Source organism: Rana temporaria, chromosome 7, assembly GCF_905171775.1.
Source record: "Rana temporaria chromosome 7, aRanTem1.1, whole genome shotgun sequence".
In the NCBI taxonomy this organism is placed as follows: Eukaryota; Metazoa; Chordata; class Amphibia; order Anura; family Ranidae; genus Rana; species Rana temporaria.
Window position 1 is genome coordinate 61,036,027 of NC_053495.1, and position 21,122 is coordinate 61,057,148.

The following is a 21,122-nucleotide window of genomic DNA, read 5'->3' on the forward strand; positions in this document are numbered from 1 at the left end:
CGACTACAGGAACAGACCACCTTTAGAGAACTCTTTTTGCACTGGAAGAGTTTGGCAAAGGTTTTTGATAGATTGGAGTAATTGAATTACTGTTTGCCCATTCTTTTAGTTAATGCAGGTATCCAAAAGGAGCTTGACGAGACAGATTTATCAAGAACTACAATGCCAGGATTTTTGCGCACAGCAGCAACAAGCAGGTTGTGAGAAGCTGGGAAGGTTTAGCCCTGGCTCCTGCCACTGCTACAGGCGAGGGTAGAACTTTGTGGCCATATCCCAGAGTAGGGCATGTATGGAATATAGGGTTTTGACAGAAAAATATGCAGCAACCCGGGTGTAGACCACCACGTTACGAAAGCTTGTGGCGAAAGAGTGGAATAAAGTGGTGGTAAAGTGTGTGACTAACGGGGTAATGCAACAACTGGTCATCCACAAAAAACTAAGTGGTTAAATTTTAGAACCAATATTAAAAAGTTTACATTATAAAGCGAATACATTGTAAACATTGCCCCCATTTTTGAAGTAATGGTCAGTTACAAGGTGACCGGGTCTTTCCTGCCCATGACACTGGACTATATACACTCACCGGCCACATTAGGTACACCCGTTTAGCAATTTGTGTTACAAAAAAAATAATCAGCCAATTAGCTGGCAGAAACGCAATGCATTTAGACATCTAGACATGAAGACGACTTGCTGAAGTTCAAACTGAGCATCAGAGTGTGGAAGAAAGCGGTTGTAAAGGTACAATTTTTTTTCCTAAATAGCTTCCTTTACCTTAGTGCCGTCCTCCTTCACTTACCTCATCCTTCGATTTTGCTTTTAAATGTCCTTATTTCTTCTGAGAAATCCTCACTTCCTGTTGTTCTGTCTAACTCCACACAGTAATGCAAGGCATTCTCCCTGGTGTGGCGTGTCGTGCTCACCGACCTCCCTTGGACTACGGGAGAGTCAGGACTCCCACTAATACACCGCTCCTTTCTCTATCTGCAACGCAGAGAGCGTCCTGACTCTCCTCTAATCCAAGGGAGGGAGCGAGCACGACACTCCACACCAGAGAGAAAGCCTTGCATTACTGTGTGAAGTTACAGACAGAAGAACAGGAAGTGAGCATTTCTCAGAAGAAATAAGGACATTTAAAAGCAAAATCGAAGGATGAGGTAAGTGAAGGAGGACTGCACCAAGGTAAAGGGAGCGATTTAGGAAAAAAAAAAAAAAAAAAAAAAAAAAAAGTGTACCTTTACAACCCCTTTAAATCCCCTTTCTTCCCCACTCTGATGCTCAGTTTGAACTTCAGCAAGTCGTCTTCACGTCTAGATGCCTAAATGCATTGCGTTTCTGCAAGGTAATTGGCCGATTAACAATTCGTGTTTCCAAACAATGTGGCCGGTGAGTGTATATAGTCCAGTGTCATGGGCAGGAAAGACCCGGTCACCTTGTATCTGACCATTACTGTAAAAAGAGGGGCAATGTTTACAATGTATTCACTTTTCAATCTTGGTTCTAAAATTCAACTGCTTAGTCTTTTGTGGATGACCAGTTGTTGCATTACCCCCTTAGTCACACTTTACCACCATTTTATTCCACTCTTTCGCCACAAGGTTTGGTAACAGTTTTTTTTTATATATATATATATATATATATATATATATATATATATATATATATATATATATATATATATATATACCCTACAAGTCTGCCTGCTAGTTTTCTATGCCTGAGAGGTGGATGTCTGACAGGGCAGAAAAGTGCAGTTTTGCCCAAAAGGGGATCAAGTCCACTTCCTTTTTGCATGATGCAACTTCTGGTGCCTCCCTTATGGCCATGGCATTGTTCAACTGAATTCTCATTGAGTCCAGCACTGAACAGCCAACCAACCAAATGGCCCTAGAGAACCAAAATGTTAACTGAAAGCTCTGCTTCCTCCGATGACCAAGTGGCCTGCACTTGGAGGGTATACTGGAGTGCACCCCAGCCCGGCACACCACTATGGCTCATGAGAACTTTCTATGCCTTAAGAGAAAAGAGCTTCTGTGACTCTAGCTCTGGGTTGAACATCCACCACACTGGGGAGAGACTGTCTCTAGGGGGTCAAATGCCGGAGGCTGTGCAATCTGTTTTGTTATATATTGTTTTGCTTGCAGTACCCAAATGTATTAAATCGGTTTTAACTGTACTTCATTATGGGATTTCCTTGCTTCTTTCTGGCTAGGTATTGAGGTTGCTGTGGCAAGTTTATGTGAAACGATCCAGTGGCTGTGTGGGGCATGCAGTTCTGAAGTGTGACAGGCTTCAGGCACATCCAACTGTGTGAGAGGGAGCCAGCCATCCATCCAGGATTAGTCTAAAGTGAAGTTAGACCTCCTTGAGACGTGGGGTCTAAATGTTTTGTAAGCTGCTTTAATTAAAAAAGGTGACTGGTTAACATTTGGAAATGAAGAGTTTGTATTCACAGTAGACTACCTGAATTTGGAGTTACATTTTTCACTGGACGCTAATGATTTATGCACCCTTTATGAATTTATGATGGTGTATTAGCGTAACACTATTTTTGGAAACAATTGATGTTGGATATTTGATGTATATCAGCAAGTGCTGCAGTCACAATTTAGATATTCTAAAAATGTATATCTGCTTTTGCACAAATCTGGTTATTTTCTAGCACCGGTTCCCTTTGTATTTTAGAGCCTTATAGGGGGCTCAGGACAGCAAGAGCTCATTTACATTTGCGGTTTGTGGGCAGCAAAACCCCATAGGCAATTGTGTACCACGACCGGTTACCAAATCACTTAAGTGGCCCTTGCTCTCCAAAAGGATGAGCACTGCTGCTGTAAACTATATACGGTAAGACTAAAGCCTCGCACACACACACACACACACACACACACACACACACACACACACACACACACACACACACACACACACACACACACACACACACACACACACACACACACCGGATTTTCCACAGACAAAGCCTCAGACATTTGTCCAAAGGGCATTGTCCAAAAACTTGTCTTGCCTACAAACAGCACACAATCAACCAACAAACACGAACATGGTTACGTATTCTGTAGTTTTTCAGCTCTTTAGCGACACCTTTTGGACACCTTCTGCTAATGTGTTTGGTGAGCATTGCTTCCAAGAATGCGCGTTTGTACTTTGGACTTTTGTCAGACGGGCTTGTGTACACATGCTCAGAAATTCCGACAGACCATGGTTCGTGGAAAATTTTAAAGCCTGCCATCCAACATTTGTCCACGAAAAAAAAAAAAAAACAAAAAAAAAAAAAAAAAAAATCGAACAATTGTCCGATGGAGCATACAAAAAACGGTCAGATTTTATGCCAACAGCCTGTCACACAATTCCAGTCGAAAAATCTGATCGTGTGTACGAGGCTTAAGATAACTGGGGGAATCAATGGTTGAGAAGGATCTGGGGGTTTTGGTAGATCATAAGCTCAATAATGGCATACAATGCCAAGTTGCGGTTTCCAAAGCAAGCAAAGTCCTTTCTTGTGTTGAGAGGTATGGGAGAGGGGTATAAGGAACAGCGATCCCTCCTCCAGTCAGTCCCTACCCCACCCAGGGAACACATTTAACCGCTTGATCACCCCTAGTGTTAACCCCTTCCTTGCCAGTGACATTTACACAGTAATCAGTGCATTTTTATAGCATTGATCGCTGTATAAATGGCAATGGTCCCAAAAATTGTTTGATCTGCCCATCGCAATGTTGCACAAAGTGACACAAATCTAGCGCCTATTTTGTAGATGCTATACTTGTATGCTTTTGCGCAAACCAATCAATATAAGCTTATTGCCAATTTTTACCAAAAATATGTAGAAGAATACTTATTGGCCTAAACTGATGAACAAAGTTAAAAAAAAAAAAAAATCCGATATTATAACAAAAAAAATAAATTAAAAAAAATATGTTTTTCTTAAAAATTTCCCAGCTGCAGCCCTGTTTTCCTCTCCTAATAGGAGTATAAATCACTAGTAACACCTCATCTGGAATATGCAGTTCAGTTTTGGGCACCAATTCTCTCAAAACAAATGAAAAAAAAAAAAGGAAAAAAATATAGATAAAATAAAATTGGGGAACTGGAGAAAGCGCAGAGAAGGGCAACCAAACTAATAAGAGGCATAGAGGAGCTCAGCTATGAGGAAAGATTAGAGGAGCGGAATCTATTCCCAATTGAGAAAAGGAGATTAGGGGGAATATGATCAACATGTACAAATACAGAAGTGGTCACCACAGAGGACTAGGGGGCACTTTTTACGTCTAGGAGAAAAAATAAAATAAAAGGATTTAAATCTCCAAATACGGAAAGGTATATTATACACAGTAAGAGCTGTGAAAATTTGGAATAGACTCCCTCCAGAGGTGGTTCTTGCAAGCTCAGTCGATTGCTTTAAAAAAGGCCAGGATTTGTTCCTAAATGTACACACTGGCCCAGATTCAGGTAGCAATTGCGCCTGCGTAACCATAGTTACGCAGTGCAATTGCTGACTTGCGCCGGCGTAACGAGTTCTCCTGATTCAGAGAACTCGTTACGCCGACTGCAGCCTAAAATCTGCGTGGCATAAGGCTCTTATGCCACGCAGATTTTAGGCTGCATTCTTGCGTTGACCGCTAGGGAGCGCTCCCATTGTGGTCAGCGTATAGTATGCAAATTGCATACTTACGCCGATTCACAATGTTGCGCGCCCCCTGCGTACGCAAGTTACGTCGGTTGCGTACGGCATCTTTAGCATTGGCTGCCCCTGCTTTTAGCATGGGCAGCCTTACGCTAAAGGATACCCGGCGTTCCCGCGTCGCGACGTTCGAATTTTACGTTGTTTGCGTAAGTGAATCGTGAATGCCGCTGGACGCCATTCACGTTCACTTTGAAGCAAATGACGTCCTTGCGACGTCATTTGCCGCAATGCACGTTGGGAAAGTTTCCCGAAGGAGCGTGCGCTGTACGCTCGGCGCGGGAGCGCGCCTAATTTAAATGATTCCCGCCCCCGGCTGGATCATTTACACTGCGCGCGCTTACGCCCGGCAATTTTGCCGGCGCGCCCTCGCAATTTACGGAGCTACTGCTCCGTGAATCGAGGGCAGCGCAAATTATTTGCGGGGGCGTAGGGCAAAATCGTTGCCCTGTGCCTCCGCAAATAATGCGCAAGTGGTACCTGAATCTGGGCCACTATAACTGGGTACTAACATTTTATAGGTAAAGTTGATCCAGGGAAAAGCCGATTGCCTCTTGGAGCATGCTTTGCTGGGAATTTTGCCTTCCTCTCAGTGTAGGTTTGTATAGATGGGATTGTATTTTTGGGGGGGGGGGGGGGTTGAACTTGATGGTCTTGTGTCTTTTTTCAATCTAACTATGCAACTATGTTTTTGACACAAGATTATATATGGCAAGACCATTAGAGTGTAATTAAACCCACCAATTTACCCGTCTCCAAAGATACCTGGTACAGTTACTAGTGTGCCTTTGTCAACTCTCACATTACCTTGTCAAGGCCAATGTCAGCTAAATCACATGTGCCACATCATAGCAACTGCATATCAAATATAAGCCAAGATAGCAGCTTCTATGGCTATAATAGATAGGAGGGTTTAGTTTGGCTTTAAAACTTGCTATACTCTTTTTCGGTATGCACCTGAGCATTACATTAAAGTATGATTTTCACCCGAACGAAAACCCCATTGGAAGAATTTCATCCAAGAAATGTATTTCCATTGACCCCCCATTAAACTATCAGAAATGAACGCAAAAAAAAAAAAAAACACTTATGAAAATAAATTCTACGAATGTGGTCAGCTTTAGGGTCCATGCACACTGAGCATACAAAAAATAAATATGCTGCTTGCACAGGCATTCCACCATTTAACCCCTTGGCACCAGCAGTACGAAAATATGCAGCCTCTTGGCGCCTGCTCTTTAGCGCAGAGAGGCTGCATATTTGCATGAACTGCTGCCGCTTATGACGAGAACGAACGCGCTGTGCATTTCCTGCACAGTTACTGTCAACTAACCGAAAGCTCCCGATCGTTTGTTGCAATCAGGAGTTTTCAGCCTACGTGAACGGCGTTCACGTGATCTTAGGCCGCACCGTCTTAAACTTTGTAAGGAGCACCGGAGCCAAGAGGCCAATTTTTTTTTAGGCCACTTTTTCTGCCAGACCCCAGATCCAGTGTGCATGGATCCTTAGACTGTTAAAATACTCACGTGAATAAGTACAAAGCTTCCCCTAATCAGCTGAGACGGAAAGGCAGGCTAATGACATAATGAACTCCACCACAGCCAATTTGTATGTACCTACTGCATATTTCTCCTATAGGCATCAGTAGAACCTTAGGTTGCTTAATCTAAAGCGGTGTCGCTCAGTGGATATTTAGAAAAAAAACTATTAAGCGCATTAAAACCAGTACCTTTCTGAGCTGAAGTTGGAGGCTGTTACAATGACATCGTCTTTATTTTGTACCAAGACTGGAATCTTCCTGCATCCAGGAGATTTAAGCAGCCTCTGCAGAAGTTTTAAAGTTTCTGTAAAATGAAAGGATGAAATTTTCATAATGTATTTAAATTTTTAGCAGGAAACTATGATGTGATGAATTTATCTTTCTAGACCTACCCTAGTTTTCTGGGGTGCAGCCATCACAGAAGACCTACATTGCAGTGAATTTGTCCCTGTAGGCAAAGGGCCCTAAACAAGAGTACCACTTGGTACAGCATTCAGCCCTTTCCAGCCGGTCATATACTTGACGACATGCACACTGCACCTATGTCTCCCAGCTAACACCCACCCTCCATAGGCAAGGACCCTTAACAGTTCAGAAATTCTAGGCATCTTAAAGCAATCCCCCCCCCCCCCCTTTCAATAAAAATAAACTTTACAAACATGTTAAGCTTACCACCTCTGTGCAATGGTTTTTATTAGAGCAGCCTAAATCCTCTTCTGTGCTCCTGTTGAGTGCCCCCACAGCAAGTAGCTTGCTATGGGGACACCCGTGCCGAGTCACAGCCGTGTCCATTCAAACATGGAGCGGCGGCCCAGCCTGAACCCCCTCCCCTGATTGACTGACAGCAGCAGGCGCCGCTGCTGTGCCCAGGCCAATCAAAAGGGAGAGTCTCAGATGGTCAAGACACTCAAGGACACCGCTGGACAGAGATAGGGCTCAGGTATTAGAGGGTCTGCATTACAATAAACCTGACTTTACGACCCCTTTACGCTCTCGATGTTTTATTAAATTTAGAGTGGTGGACCGAAACTTCAGGATGCACTTGGCTTAAAATCAAAATGGACACATTTTATTAAAACACATAATCCAAAATATAATAGTGAAGCAAACACGCTAAAGTGACAAGTGCAATTTATACACACACACTAAAATATATTTGTATATATTACACACAATATAGAATATATAATACATACATATGTGTGTATATATATATATATATATATATATATACACACACATACACACGTGTGTGTATATATATATATATATATATATATATATATATATATATATAAACACACACACAACCCTGTTAAGGTTTCTGTGATGTAAAAAAACTAAATATATGAGCCAAAGATAAAATAATTTCAGAACCTTTTCCACCTTTTAATGTGACCTATAATCAATTGAAGAATGAATTGAAATCTTTTATGCCTCATGCACACTGGACGTTTTTGGGCATTTTTACAGCAGCTGTTTTTGGCTTCAGATGTTTTTCTACAGTCAATAAACTCCCCATAATGTGTTAAAATTACTAAAGCGCTTAAAGCGGTAGTTCACCCCCCCCCCCCCCCCCCCCGACACATTTTACCATCGAGACAGGCATTGTAGCGCGAGCTACAGTATGCCTGTCCCGATTTTTTTAACCCCGTACTCACCTTGTAGTCGTCCATCGTAGATTTCGGCTCCCGCGGGGAATGGGCGTGCCTATGGAGAGGGAGGATGATTGACGGCCGGCCCTGGCACGTCACTCTCTCCGAAGACAGCCGGAGTAGGTCTCGGCTCTTCACGGCGCCTGCGCACAGGCTATGCGCACGCGTCGTGAAGACCAAGCCTATTTCGGCTATTTCCGGAGAAGCGTGACGCGCCAGAGCCGGCCGTCAATCATCCTCCGTCTCCATAGGCACGCCCATTCCCCGGTATCTTCGATGGACGACTACAAGGTGAGTATGGGGCTAAAAAAAACGGGACAGGCATACTGTAGCTCGCGCTACAATGCCGGATTTTAAGGTAAAAGAAAAAAAAAAATGTTGTTTTTTTCCCGTCGATAGGGTGAACCCCCGCTTTAAGTGAATAAACATGAACCAAAAATGATTAAGATGATCAAAATGATGATGATTTCTGCCATTATTGTGTACGGATATCACAAAAAGGTAAAATTGAAATGAGGTTTAATAAAGCGCCATCAACCTTAAATTATTGCATAGTGATCCAATAACTACTACATAAACAATTATCCAGTGAACCTACACTAAAAGTGCTTCCAAAAAATATTATATATATATATATATATATATATATATATATATATATATATATATATATATATATATATATATATATATATATATATATATATATAATTTTTTTTTTAAAGTTTTAAATTTTAAAGTTATGTTACAGGACACGTGACCTCTGAAAAAGTCACGTGTTCTGTAAAGCATAAGGAGAAGCCATCGACCTCAGTGCTGTGTGAGCACGGACAGCTAAGTGAGAAATTCTGTTATGCAACTGATATACATCTCTCTCTCTCCCAGGTCGCCTTACACTTGGGAAACCGACGCCTGATGTCGGAAAAACCAAGAGGCACCTATTACCCTGATCAAATGCACCGTGACAGGAAAGGGGGGTGCCAGATCCTCCATGGCGCAAGCCTGAATCATGATCCGTCGGATCCACCTCGAGATGGTGGCCGACGAGACCGCTAGGCCCTTCTTGGGACTAGACACCGAAACAGTGAGACTGACCTCCGGAATGGAGCCGTAGTAGATAAGTATACTCTAAGAGCTTGGGCCATGTCCAAGGAATGCAACGTCGTCTCCTTAGATTCGACGGATGAGGACAAAAGGATGGAAGTACAATGTCTTCATTGAGATAGAAGGCTGAAACGACCTTGGGCAGAAAGGCTGCGGACGCAGCAGCATCTTATCCTTGTGGAAGATCAGATATGCATGACGAGGCTACCAGCTCAGAAATCCGTCTGACACAACAGTCACCAAAAAGCCCACTTTCTGAGATAGTGTCAACAAGGGGGTTTCCCCAATGTTCTCAAACGGTGGCTTCTAAAGCATCGAGAGGACCAGATTCAAGTCCCACGGAGGTATTGGGGGACGGACTGGAGGGGCCACATGCCGAACCCCCTGTACAAACGCTCACTAGAGAGTGAGCCGCCAGGGGTCGCTGAAAAAGGACAGCCAGGGCAGATATCTGCCCCTTATCGTACTTAAAGGATCACTAACGGATTTTTTTTTTTTAGCTAAATAGCTTCCTTTACCTTACTGCAGTACTGGTTTCATGTCCTCATTGTTCGTTTTTTGCTTTGAAGTTGCTGTAATTCTGCTGTGATCTCCACACTTCCCGCTTGTCTGGCTCCTTATGAAAAATCTCATGGCAGCTTTTCACTGTGGTCCAAGCTGTGTGTCTAAAACTCCTCAGAACCAGATTCATTTTAAAAACAAAACACTGCCCTGGGTTTGTTTTTGTTCTGTGGGTCTCTTTACTTCACAGAAACATGAAACCAGTTTAAAAACGAAAGTGAAACTGTAGGCACATTATATATGATTGAATTTAATCTATTTTTAATCATTTTTAAAAGGAATCAGTTAACTTTTATGTCTCTATACCCTGTAAACAGTAATTTTAGCAAAAAAATTTTTTTCCTTTAGTGATCCTTTAACGCAAGCTTTTGGTCCACCCTGCGCCGTAAGAACAGCAGGAAATCCAGCAAGTCTGTGGATTCCACCTTATTTCCTCAAAAAGCTATGTAGGCCTTCCAAGTGCGATGGTAAATCTTCCTGGAGGCCAACTCCCTAGCCTTCTTCAAGGTAAGAATCGTAGAATCCGACAGGCCCGGTCTCTTAGCACCTAGCTTTTAATAGCCATGCCGTTAAGCCAGTGACTGTAAAGCAGGATCGAGTATGGGACCTTGTGACAGCAGGTCCTCCCTCAGCGGTAGACGCCAAGGGACATCCGGTACTAGACGCAGCAGGTCGGTGTACCAAGGACGCCGAGGCCAATCTGGAGAAATTAGGATCATTGGAATCCCCTCTGTCTCCACTCTGCAAAGCAGATGCAGAAGGAGCCTTAGAGGAGGGAAGGCATAGATTAGCCGGTACTGACTCCACGGTGCCACCAACGCATCTGTCGTGTCTGCCCATGGGTCTCTTGACCAGGCCACAAACCTCAATAGTATATGTGGTATCTCGCGCCAAAAAATTAAAATAAACTAAACAAACTAAAGCTGCTACCCAAAATAATCAATTGATTATAACAGTGGAAAATGTGGGGAGTGAGTGCGCTGACAATAATAAATTAGTGGTACATACTTATATCATAAGCCAAGAAATAAATATATTATACTGAAACACCTGGTGGTACTAGATGATCTAGTACAAATGTCCATAAATGCAGTGCTGATTACTGCCTGTGAAATAGCAATATTTCTGTGTCAAACATAATATGTGACCTCAAATAATGTGAATAAGTCCAATAAATGCATAAGCAGTCCTCAATGATTAAAGACAGATGCGTGCTTCCAATCAAATCAGTAGTGTTCCACCTTCACCATTTAACTGACAAACACCCGAAGTGAATGTATAAAGATGGCTCCTTACCAAATGAAAATGCCCCTTATTTTGATACCAAAAAAGGAGACATTTAAAGCTTTGACAGGTTAACCTGTATAATCAGATGCGTCCTGGCAGGGATAGTTCTTTCAATCAGAGATATCCCAAGGTATGCATGTAAAACAGAATGGTGCCAAACATAGTGTAACTTGTTTATTTTAAAAAATATAAAAATGTATACAGAGGGAGCCAATTGGCCGCTTACTATTTGAGGTGCCTCAAACCCGGCACTGAGGCTCAAATCGCGTTGGATCGGATGGTAAATCCTGGGCGCTGTGTGTTGCACTCGTATCCCGAGCGTGCGTTCCACCTCAGCGACGATCGGAACCAGCGGTACAGGAAGTGACGAAATGCCGTGCGTGGATAGGTACCTAAATACCTCCAGATTCAGTCGAGATGCCAGGAAATATACGTCTGGCATGCCCCATCATTGGCAAAGGAGCTGAAACACATTCGGGTGCAGAGACCATTCTCCTTGGTCCAGCATCTGGCGACTCAGGTAGTCAGCCTGCCAGTTTTTCACGCCCGGAATGTCCACGGCCGACAGGACCAGTATGCTCCTTTCTGCCCACCTTAGGATGTGAGCGACCTCCGAGCGTCTTGTTTCTCCCTGATGGTTGTCCGACCGGATCCCGACTGGATGCCCCTGTAGCCTCTGAGACCAAGTGGAGAGGCACAGCCTGATCGCCCAAAGTTCCAGGACATTGATCAGCAAATGGGATTCCTCCGGAGTCCAGCGACCTTGGGGTCGACTGAACCCTCCCAGATCACCCCCCCTCCACCTGTAAGGCTGGCATCCGTCGTGATCACCATTCAGTGAAAGGGAAGGAATGGATTTCCCGGCCAGAAGGGTCGGTGAAGTCAGCCACCAACTAGGGAGGTCCTGACCAGGTAGCTCACCCGGATCCGACAATCCAGGGATAATGGGCACTTGTCCCATCTCGACAGAATTTTCTTCTTTAACACTCGTGTGAAATAGCGCATATGGTACTGCCTCGAAGGAGGCCACCATGAGGCCCAGGACTCGCATGCAAAAGCGGAGGGAAGTCTGCAACTTCTCCACAGGGAGAAAAACCTTTTGCCTCCGAGTCGTCCAGAATCAACCCCAGATACACTAGGCATTGAGTCCGTACCATTACCGACTTCTGAGTGTTCAGCACCCAAAGAGTCAGAGGGTTTGACAGGTTATAGACACGCTCACCTCTAATTCTGAGCTTGAAGTGGCCCTCAGAGGAAGATCATCCAAGTAGCCCACGATAGCGATGCCACGTTGTCTTAGTATATCTAAATTTGTACAGAAGGGTACAAAATTCCCAAGGCTTTAGATATACCAAAAAGGGTGAGAAGGAAACTGGTCAGGGAGGCTGCCAAGAGCTGCAGGAACATCTCGCAAGTACTGGATGTGTGGTACATGTGACAATCTCTGTATTCTTTTTGCCCATAATTCCAAAAGATATGATTGTTGCTTATCACCAAAAGAACACCATACCCACAGTGAATCATGGTGGTGGCAGCATCATGCTTTGAGGTCATTTTTATCCAGCTGGAACAGGGGCATTTAGTCAAGGTAGAGGGAATTAACAGTTCCAAAACTCCAGTCAATATTAGCACAAAACCTTTAGGCTTCTGCTAGAAAGCTGAACATGAGGAGGAACAACTTCGTTCAGCATGACTACGACCCAAAGCATACATCCAAATTAACAAAGGAATGGCTTCACCAGAAGATGATCAAAGTTTTGGAACGGCCAGCCAGAGCCCAGACCTGAATCCCATCAAAAATCTGTGTGGTGAAGAGGGCTGTGCACAGGAGATGCCCTCGCAATCTGACAGATTTGGCGTGTTTTTGCAAAGAAGAGTGGGTAGATATTGCCAAGTCAAGATTTGCCATGCTGATACTCATACCCAAAAAGACAGTGCTGTACCAAATTTAAAAGGTGCTTCAACAAAACAGTTTAAGGGTGTGCACACTAAAGCAACCATATTTTATTTTTACTTCTCTCCAACTAAAAAGATTTCAGGTTGTTCAACTGAGTTTATAGGTCACATTAAAAAAAAAAAAAAAAAGGCCGAAAGTTCTGAAATGATTGATCTTTGTCTTGTTTTTTACATCACAGAAACCTGACATTTTAACAGGATTTGCAGAAATGTTATCTCTCTACATACATAATAGTTTGTATGTAAATCCCATAAACAATGTATTAAAAAAAATATATTAGACTAAATGCCTCCAAACCACAAGATCTTCAAAAGTGTGAAACACCACCACAGTGCCATTTACCACCCCCTGTGGGTATTCGCTCACCTGATACAGTGGACTCTACTGATATGTGAAGTCATATGTGCTTTGTAAGTAATGACTACATGAAACTGACCATCAGATCAAGCATGTTCTCAATAGATGATAAACCCAAGGAAGGACAGACCTCCAATAGTGCAGCCCGCTTAATTCATATTATTAAAAACAAAGTATTGCACTTACATGTACCTTGTACGTACACACACACACACACACACACACACACACACACGTATAAGCCAAGTTTTTCAGCCCTTTAAGAGCTAACAAAATACCCCCTCAGCTTATACTCGAGTCAGTGTACCTGAAGGGCTGTGAGCGTCCGTTGTTTAAAAGTCGCAACTTGCCCCTGGTCCCTTTCGCGATAGGCATTTCCCAGCAGACACGGTGTTTAGTGTTCCGCCTATCACGGATGTCCTCTCATCATCGGACTCGGTTTCCCAGCAGACACTGTGTTCAGCCAATCACGAACGTCTTTTTATCCTCGGACAAGAGAATGAGAAGACGTCCGTGATAGGCTGCTGGGAAATGCCCATCACGGAACAGGACCCGGAAGAGACCGCAACTTTTAAACAATGAATGGATGCCCACAGCCTGTAAAAAGGTCAGGTACACCGTCTCAAACAAAAGGGAGGCGGCAATGGACAGAGCGAGACTGCAATGGGCACAGTGAGGCGTGCAAATGGACATTGTTGACCCTCTTTTGCGCTTACAGTGGCTGCTGCATTCTCACCCTAGGCTTATACTCGAGTCATTACATTTTCCCAGTTTTTTGGAGTAAAATTAGGCACCCCGGCTTATACTCGAGTATATATGGCAATCCATAAAATCAGGCAAGGAATAAACCACACAGGCAAAACACTGTTGTCCATGATGTCATCCAAGCCCTGCCCACCGTAAAGTCACTGCCCAACTGATGCGTAGCACCCAATTGGCTTTCTCAAAGGATTCACATGTAAACACACACACACACACACACACACACACACACACACACACACACACACACACACACACGTTTCCTTGGAAGCACTTCACCATTTATTCTGCATTTGGATTCTGCATTTAGTGTAGTGATAGCACTGTTAGGTGGTATCTACTATAATATATATTTTTATTATTTCCGTGACAAGTTTGGGGTAGCATATAGTAGCACAGGGATATACATTTACTATTCCAACCCCCCATATAAAGTTTTTTATTACATCCACCTTTAATTACGAAATTAAATGAATATGATTAATAATCCAATCCAGTAACCTAAAACATCTTGGAAGCAACACAAAAATAAATTGAAACATACAGTGGGTAAAACAAGTATTGAACATGTCACCATTTTTCTAGGTAAATATATTTCTAAAGATGCTATTGACATGACATTTTCACCACGTCGGTAACCACCCATGCAATCCATAAAGAAACCATAACAAATCAGTTCAGAAATTACGTAATGTGTAATAAAAAAAAATATTGAACACGCTAACCGAAATGTATTTAATACTTTGTACAAAATTCTTTGTACAAAAAATGATGCCTCCTGTATGTAGAGACCAGTCGCATTAATTGCTCAGGTGTGATTTTGGCCCATTCTTCCACACAGTCATCAAATCTTGAAGGTCTGTGGGCCTCTATGAACTCTGAGCTTCATTTCTTTTCAAATGATTTTCTATTGGGTTCAAGTCAGGTGATTGGCTGGGCCATTCTTGTAGGTTTATTTTATCTAATTGAGTTTTGTTGGCTTTGTGTTTGGGATCATTGTCTTGTTGAAAGGTCCGTCATTTCCATCTTCGTCATTTTGGTAGATCGCAGCAGATCTAAAAAGTCTTGCCACATTTTTCCCATGTATCCTTTCATAAACGATATGAAGTTTGCCAGTACCGTATGCTGGTGATGTGCAGTGCCATTTGACCTCCAAATATGGTGTGTATTATGGCGTCCAATGAGTTCAATTTTGACCTTACCTGACCAGACAATATTCTCCCAGTATTTCACAGGCTGGTCTAAATGTTGTGCAGCAAACTTTAAACGGAGCTTCAACATGCTTTTTCTTCAGCAACAGAGGCTTGCGTAGTGGTGGTGCAAACAGGACATGGCGGTTGAGGGCATTACTTACGGTTTTCTTTGAAACAATTATACCTGCTAATTACAGGTCTTTCTGAAGCTCTCCACAAGTGGTCCTTAGCTTTTGGACAACTTATCTAATAATTATTTTCACTCCGTCAGAACTCTTGCAAAGAGCACCTGGTTGTGTCCGGTTTATGGTGAAAATATGTTCTTTCCACTTACGGATTATGGTCCCATTAGTGCTCACCGGAACATTCAGAAATTAAGAAATCCTTCTGTAACCAGAACCATCAGTATGTTGTGCAACAATAAGGTTGCGAAGGTCTTGATAGTCCTTTGCTTTGACCTATCCTGGTATGTTTCTTGTGTGACACCTTGGTAATGAAAGACCTTTTTTAGGTCATCAGTTGAGACTGAACGAGTTGATATAAATTTGCACTTACAAGGGGCAGGATTGCTTTCTAATTACTGTTTTGGCTTTTCATGCCTTTTTGCACCTCCCTTTCATCATGTATTAAATACCTTTTCCCTGTGTCATTCCATTTTATTACACACTTAATTTCTGGACTCATTTGCTTTTTACATGTATGGATCTTGCATTAGTTTCCAACGTGGTGAACATTTCATGTCAACAGCACCGTAAGACCCCTTTCACACTGGAGCATTTTTCAAGTCGCTTTAGCGTAAAAAAAAAAAAGTGCCTGTAAAGCGCCTGAAAGAAGCAATCCCAATGTGAAAGCCTGAGTGCTTTCACGCTGAGGCGCTGCACTGGCAGGGCGTCAAAGTCCTGCAAGCAGCTTCTTTGCAGCGATTTAGGAGCGGTGTATTCAACGCTTCTAAAGCCCCCTTCCCATTGAGGGAGCTTTTTTTTAAACGCCAAAGCACCTGAAAAACGCCCCATTGGTAAAAGGGGTCTAAGCAGCGCTTTACCAGCGTTTTTTGGGCGCTGGCAGTGTGAAAGGGCTCTGAAAGCACTCAGGCTTTACCATTGGGATTGCAGATGAGGCTTCTTTCAGGTGCTTTACATGCTTTTTAACGCCAAAGCGCCTGAAAAACGCCCCAGGGTGAAAGGGGTCTTAGAAATATTTACCTAGAAAAATGGTGAGACGTTCAAGGTTTGTGTGTATTTTACACACACTTAAATATGCTGCACAATAAATAAAAAAAAACACACAGGCAAAGCATGGAATGGCAAAAAGTTTATGTAGACATATTTTCACAGTTATTAATTTTTGTGCAATGCAGTAGTAATGAATAGAACGTCAAAAGTCCTCTAAATCGGTTTTAAATAAATGTATTTTCCTTATAATTGCAAAGTTTCTGTGAAAAACAGTAATAAATAGAACCAACAGAATTGCAAAAGGCCGTTATTTCATGTAAACAGATTTCAAACTTTTACCCGTGATACGCGGAACTTATTGAGCAAAAGCGTATATAACCGAACGTTAAAATATTTCCACACTGCAGACATGGTTTGCCTTTGCTGGTAGAGCAGTGATATAAAGAGTAAACACTTCCCCATCCATCCTATAGTCAATTGACGGCTGGGCGGGTGCTTTCCCATTCTGACTGGACGTTATATGTACATCCTATCAGAAAGTGTAGTTTGCGGGACCGCGCAGCGGCGAGATCTGTCACAGGCTGGGTCAATGATGACTGATCAGTATACCAGCTGGCTGCCGGAACCATGTGCCCTTGTGACCAATTACAGCAGGTCACATGACAGTTTTACACAATGAATGGCTTCCTTTCATGCCATTCATTGTTTACAATTGTGTTGCTAGCTGTACTGCACTGGTGACATTGTTTAATTTTCCTCAAAATTATGACAAAAAAAAAAATACAACTTCAAAACCTGCAAAATACCTTGGCCTGTGTACTTTGCAAAAAAGGGTAATTTGAGGAGTATTTCTACCATACTGGCATTTTAGGGCTTCAAGGAAGTACATCAGGATTAATCAATTTTCAGATATACACACACACACACACACACACACACACACACACACACACACACACACACACACACAATAGTTTGAAGACTCATAATATACGCTGATTTGGGTAATTTTCACCAAAGAAATGCAACAGAAAACATTTTGGGCTAAATAAAGCTCAAGCTCTACTTCTGTGAACAAAATTATAAAAACGCCATTTGGGAACATTGATGCATGACCGTGCAATTAAAGTGCGACAGCACTGAAAGCTGAAAATTGGCCGGGGCAAATGGGGGGTAAAAAGTGCCCTGAAGTGGACAGACAGAATGAAGGATAGGGCAATTCTCCAAGTCATAGTAACAAGGAATGAACACACCAGTGAACATCTTATCTTGCATGACTTAAAAGTGCAAACAAAATGTTTTTATAAATTGACATCTAAGCCAAGTATATACCTTCCATACATTTTTTGTAAAAAAATTTAATAAAAAAAAAAATCCCAAAAATGCTTGAATCTCTGGTTTTGAATTCTAGACACATCTGGCACAAGAACAGCAACCACCTACTCAAAAACTCATTCCATAATACCTTTTTAATAAAGATTTGAAATAAAATCATTTATAGTGACAAATATGTTTAGGCTTTAATTTTCCCCTTAAAAGAAAAACTATGGTTACCACGAAACAACTCAATTTGTATTGTTTTCCCCATAAAATGCTTATTCTTAAAAGTCAACCTTTGAAAACAAATATAGGAGCTGCCGCTCCAGATATATTTTTTAAAACAGTCAAGACATTGGGGGTTGTAATCCCCTAGCCACCATTACTACATATTTGACCTGCAGTAAGGATGCAGCCAGTTAAAAAGTTTGCTGGTGGTGCAATTTAACCCCATTCTCGACAGCAATTGGGCTGATTAACTAAAGAGAATGATTTTTCTAAGCACAATTGAAATGAATTGCCCTTGCACATACCTGTATATTCAATGTGAACACAGTCAATACCTTTTCACTATTAATCATCATAACATCTTATTTACATACAATACCTTAAAGCGGGGGTTGACCCTAAACAAAAAAAAAAAAAATAATTAACATTGCATGGAGCCGACCTATGAGACCGACAGTATGCTGTTTTTCTTGCGTACATACCATTTTAGGGCTATTTTCACCCCGGGCTTTCCCGCGGGAGTGGGCGTTCCTAATCACAGGCTGTGATTGACGTGCTTCCGACCGGCGCATACTGCGCGTCACGAGTTGCCGAAAGAAGCCGAACGTTGGTGCGCAGGCGCCGTATAGAGCCGCACCAACGTTCAGCAACTCGTGACGCGCAGTATGCGCCAGTCGAAAGCACGTCAATCACAGCCTGTGATTAGGAACGCCCACTCCTGCGTGGAAGCCGGGGGTGAAAATCGCCCTAAAATGGTATGTACGCAAAAAAAAAAAAACACAACAGCATACTGTCAGTCTCAAAGGTCGGCTCCATGCAATGTTAGAATTTTTTTTTAGGGTGAACTCCCGCTTTAATTTACCATCACCCACTTTGCAAGTTAAACAGCCTTCAATCCGTGAGGAAATTTCCGCTTCGTACATTTATATCCCCTTATACATTTAATGGTATGAACCATTCATTCAGAGGCAGCCTGCCATTCCACGACCAGAATCATTCGCAGAGGGCGGGGGGCTAAAGAAATTCTGAATTGCTTGTAAATTCTGTATCTTAAAGCGGTGGTTCACCCTCCATAACAAGATTTTAGCATAAAATTAGGCATAGTAGCGCAAGCTACAGTATGCCTGTATTTATTTTTTTAGCCCGGTACTCACTGTGCAATCGTATATTGAAGATTCCGACTCCCCGCGGGGAATGGGCGTTCCTATCCAGAGGGCAGGTGATTGACGGCCGGCTCTGGCACGTCACGCTCCCCGAAGACAGCCGGAGTAGGTCTCGGCGCTATACGGCGCCTGCGCACAGACTATGCGCAGGCGCCGTGAAGAGCCAAGTCCTATTTCGGCTATTTCCGGAGAAGCGTGACGTGCCAGAGCCGGCCGTCAATCACCTTCCCTCTGGATAGGAACGCCCATTCCCCGCGGGGAGTCGGAATCTTCAATATACGATTGCACAGTGAGTACCGGGCTAAAAAAAATAAATACAGGCATACTGTAGCTCGCGCTACTATGCCTAATTTTATGCAATTTTATATAGGGTGAACCCCCGCTTTAAGAGTACAGTTCAGGACAGGCTTGATCATTCATCCACACCCTAGGATGTCCCCAAGCAATATAAATGTGTGGGCCAAAAACAAGGCAAACCCAAACTTTAGCAACAGACCCAACTCAAGAGTTCTGCTGCCAAGAAGCTTGTGGCCAAAAGCTACATCCGCAGAAGACTGAACGTCAACTTGGTAGAACTTTGTAAAGGTATGTGCAAAAGACCAGGTGGTGGCCTTACAAAGCTGGGAAACAGAGGCTTGATGTCTGAATGCCCAGGAAACTCTTACCAATCTGCACAAGTGAGCATATAATAGTCCAGGAGGTGCCTTGTCCTTTAGGGTGCAAGTTCTAGAGATTAGCTGCCTTATCCACCTAGGGGATGGTGGATCTTGAAACAATGTCCCCTTGGGATGTCCTGAGGTTAAGACAAAAAATAAAAATCAAGTTCATCTTCCTGATAGAAGCTGCAGCTTTGAAGTACACACTAATGGTTAGGACCACATCCAGAGCAGTCTCCTTTGGGTGCTTTGGAGTAGGGCACAAGGAAAAACTAGGTCTCTGTTGAGGTGAAATGCCAACATCACTTTAGGGGGAAATTACAGTTCTGGGCACAAAACTAATGTCCTTGTAAAATAATGGGGAATGCATAAAAAAAAAAAAAAACAAACAACAGTTTGCTGAGGAGTTCAAAGGCTAGTTTCTGCCGGGCAGAAAGCACCAAAATGAAGGTCCCAGGGATGCACAGGAAGCTGTAAGAGTGGTTTGATACAACACATACTCTGAATAAAAGGTCTATATAAAAGGAAAAGTGAAGCCAAAATGTTTGAGAAAGAATGAACAAGGCCAAAACATGTCCCTTAAGAGTACATAGGGCCAAGCCCCAACTGCAAGAAGGTTAATGCAAGGCACAGAGTAATCTCTGGGATTGGAATGCCTGTGTTCACACCAAAGAAAGATTTCCAGGTAAGGTAAAAAAAGACCATTCTGGAAGTGGCTTGATTTGCTTTTATAAAATGTGAGGACAGACTCAGAGACCCCTCCATTTCTCCCAACTGGTTTCTTCTCTCGTTCCATTTTGAGTAGTCGAGGCAGAATTGACACTAGAGGAATGGCACAGATTAGCCTGAACTGGGTCCAGGGAACCGTCAGAACATTCAATTCTGATGCTAAAGGATCCTCGGTTTACAGGTAACTTGAACGTGGAGACCAGAATACTCCCTTTCACAGTCCCTCCATTTATGACATATCAGGATGAAGGGTTAATTCCCCTTGGTCCAAGCTGCGACAACTGAAGTAATCCACCTAGGGAGCTCTGTGCTTGGCTGCATAGGAGAAAAGGCATCACAAAAAGATGAGTTGAAGAGGCCTTTAATGGAATCAAGTTAATAAAATGGCTTTAAAGGCAAGAGGCCCAGAATGCTAAGAGAATCCAAGAGCGACACTTCTTTAATCTTAAGTTCCAAGCAGGAGATCTGAGAGACCAGTTTGTTTTCTGGAAAAAACACTTGCTTGGACTGTCAAGAACGCGACTTAAATGCTCTAGGAAAATGAAAGGCTGGAGAGCGGAATTTAAGAAATTAATTAGGGAACCAAAAGCCTGAAGAATCCAAGTAGTCCTGTAGACTTTTTCAGATAAATTAGAAAGAATGTCTGGACAGCCAGCCGCACTATGAAAAAATCCTTTTGGTTGACTTTCATTGGAAAAAAAAAGCTTTAAACACCACACATCACAGCAAAAATAGGGGA

At 42.7% G+C, this 21,122-nt stretch overlaps 1 protein-coding gene across 1 annotated transcript in view; it reads right to left on the reverse strand.

Annotated features, from left to right (window-relative positions):
- GTPBP1 (GTP binding protein 1) overlaps positions 1 to 21,122 on the reverse strand; it is a 109,800-nt gene that overhangs the window by 22,992 nt on the left and 65,686 nt on the right. The window contains 1 exon segment of the mRNA XM_040359466.1: positions 6,432 to 6,546. Within this exon segment, the coding sequence (XP_040215400.1) occupies positions 6,432 to 6,546 (115 nt within the window).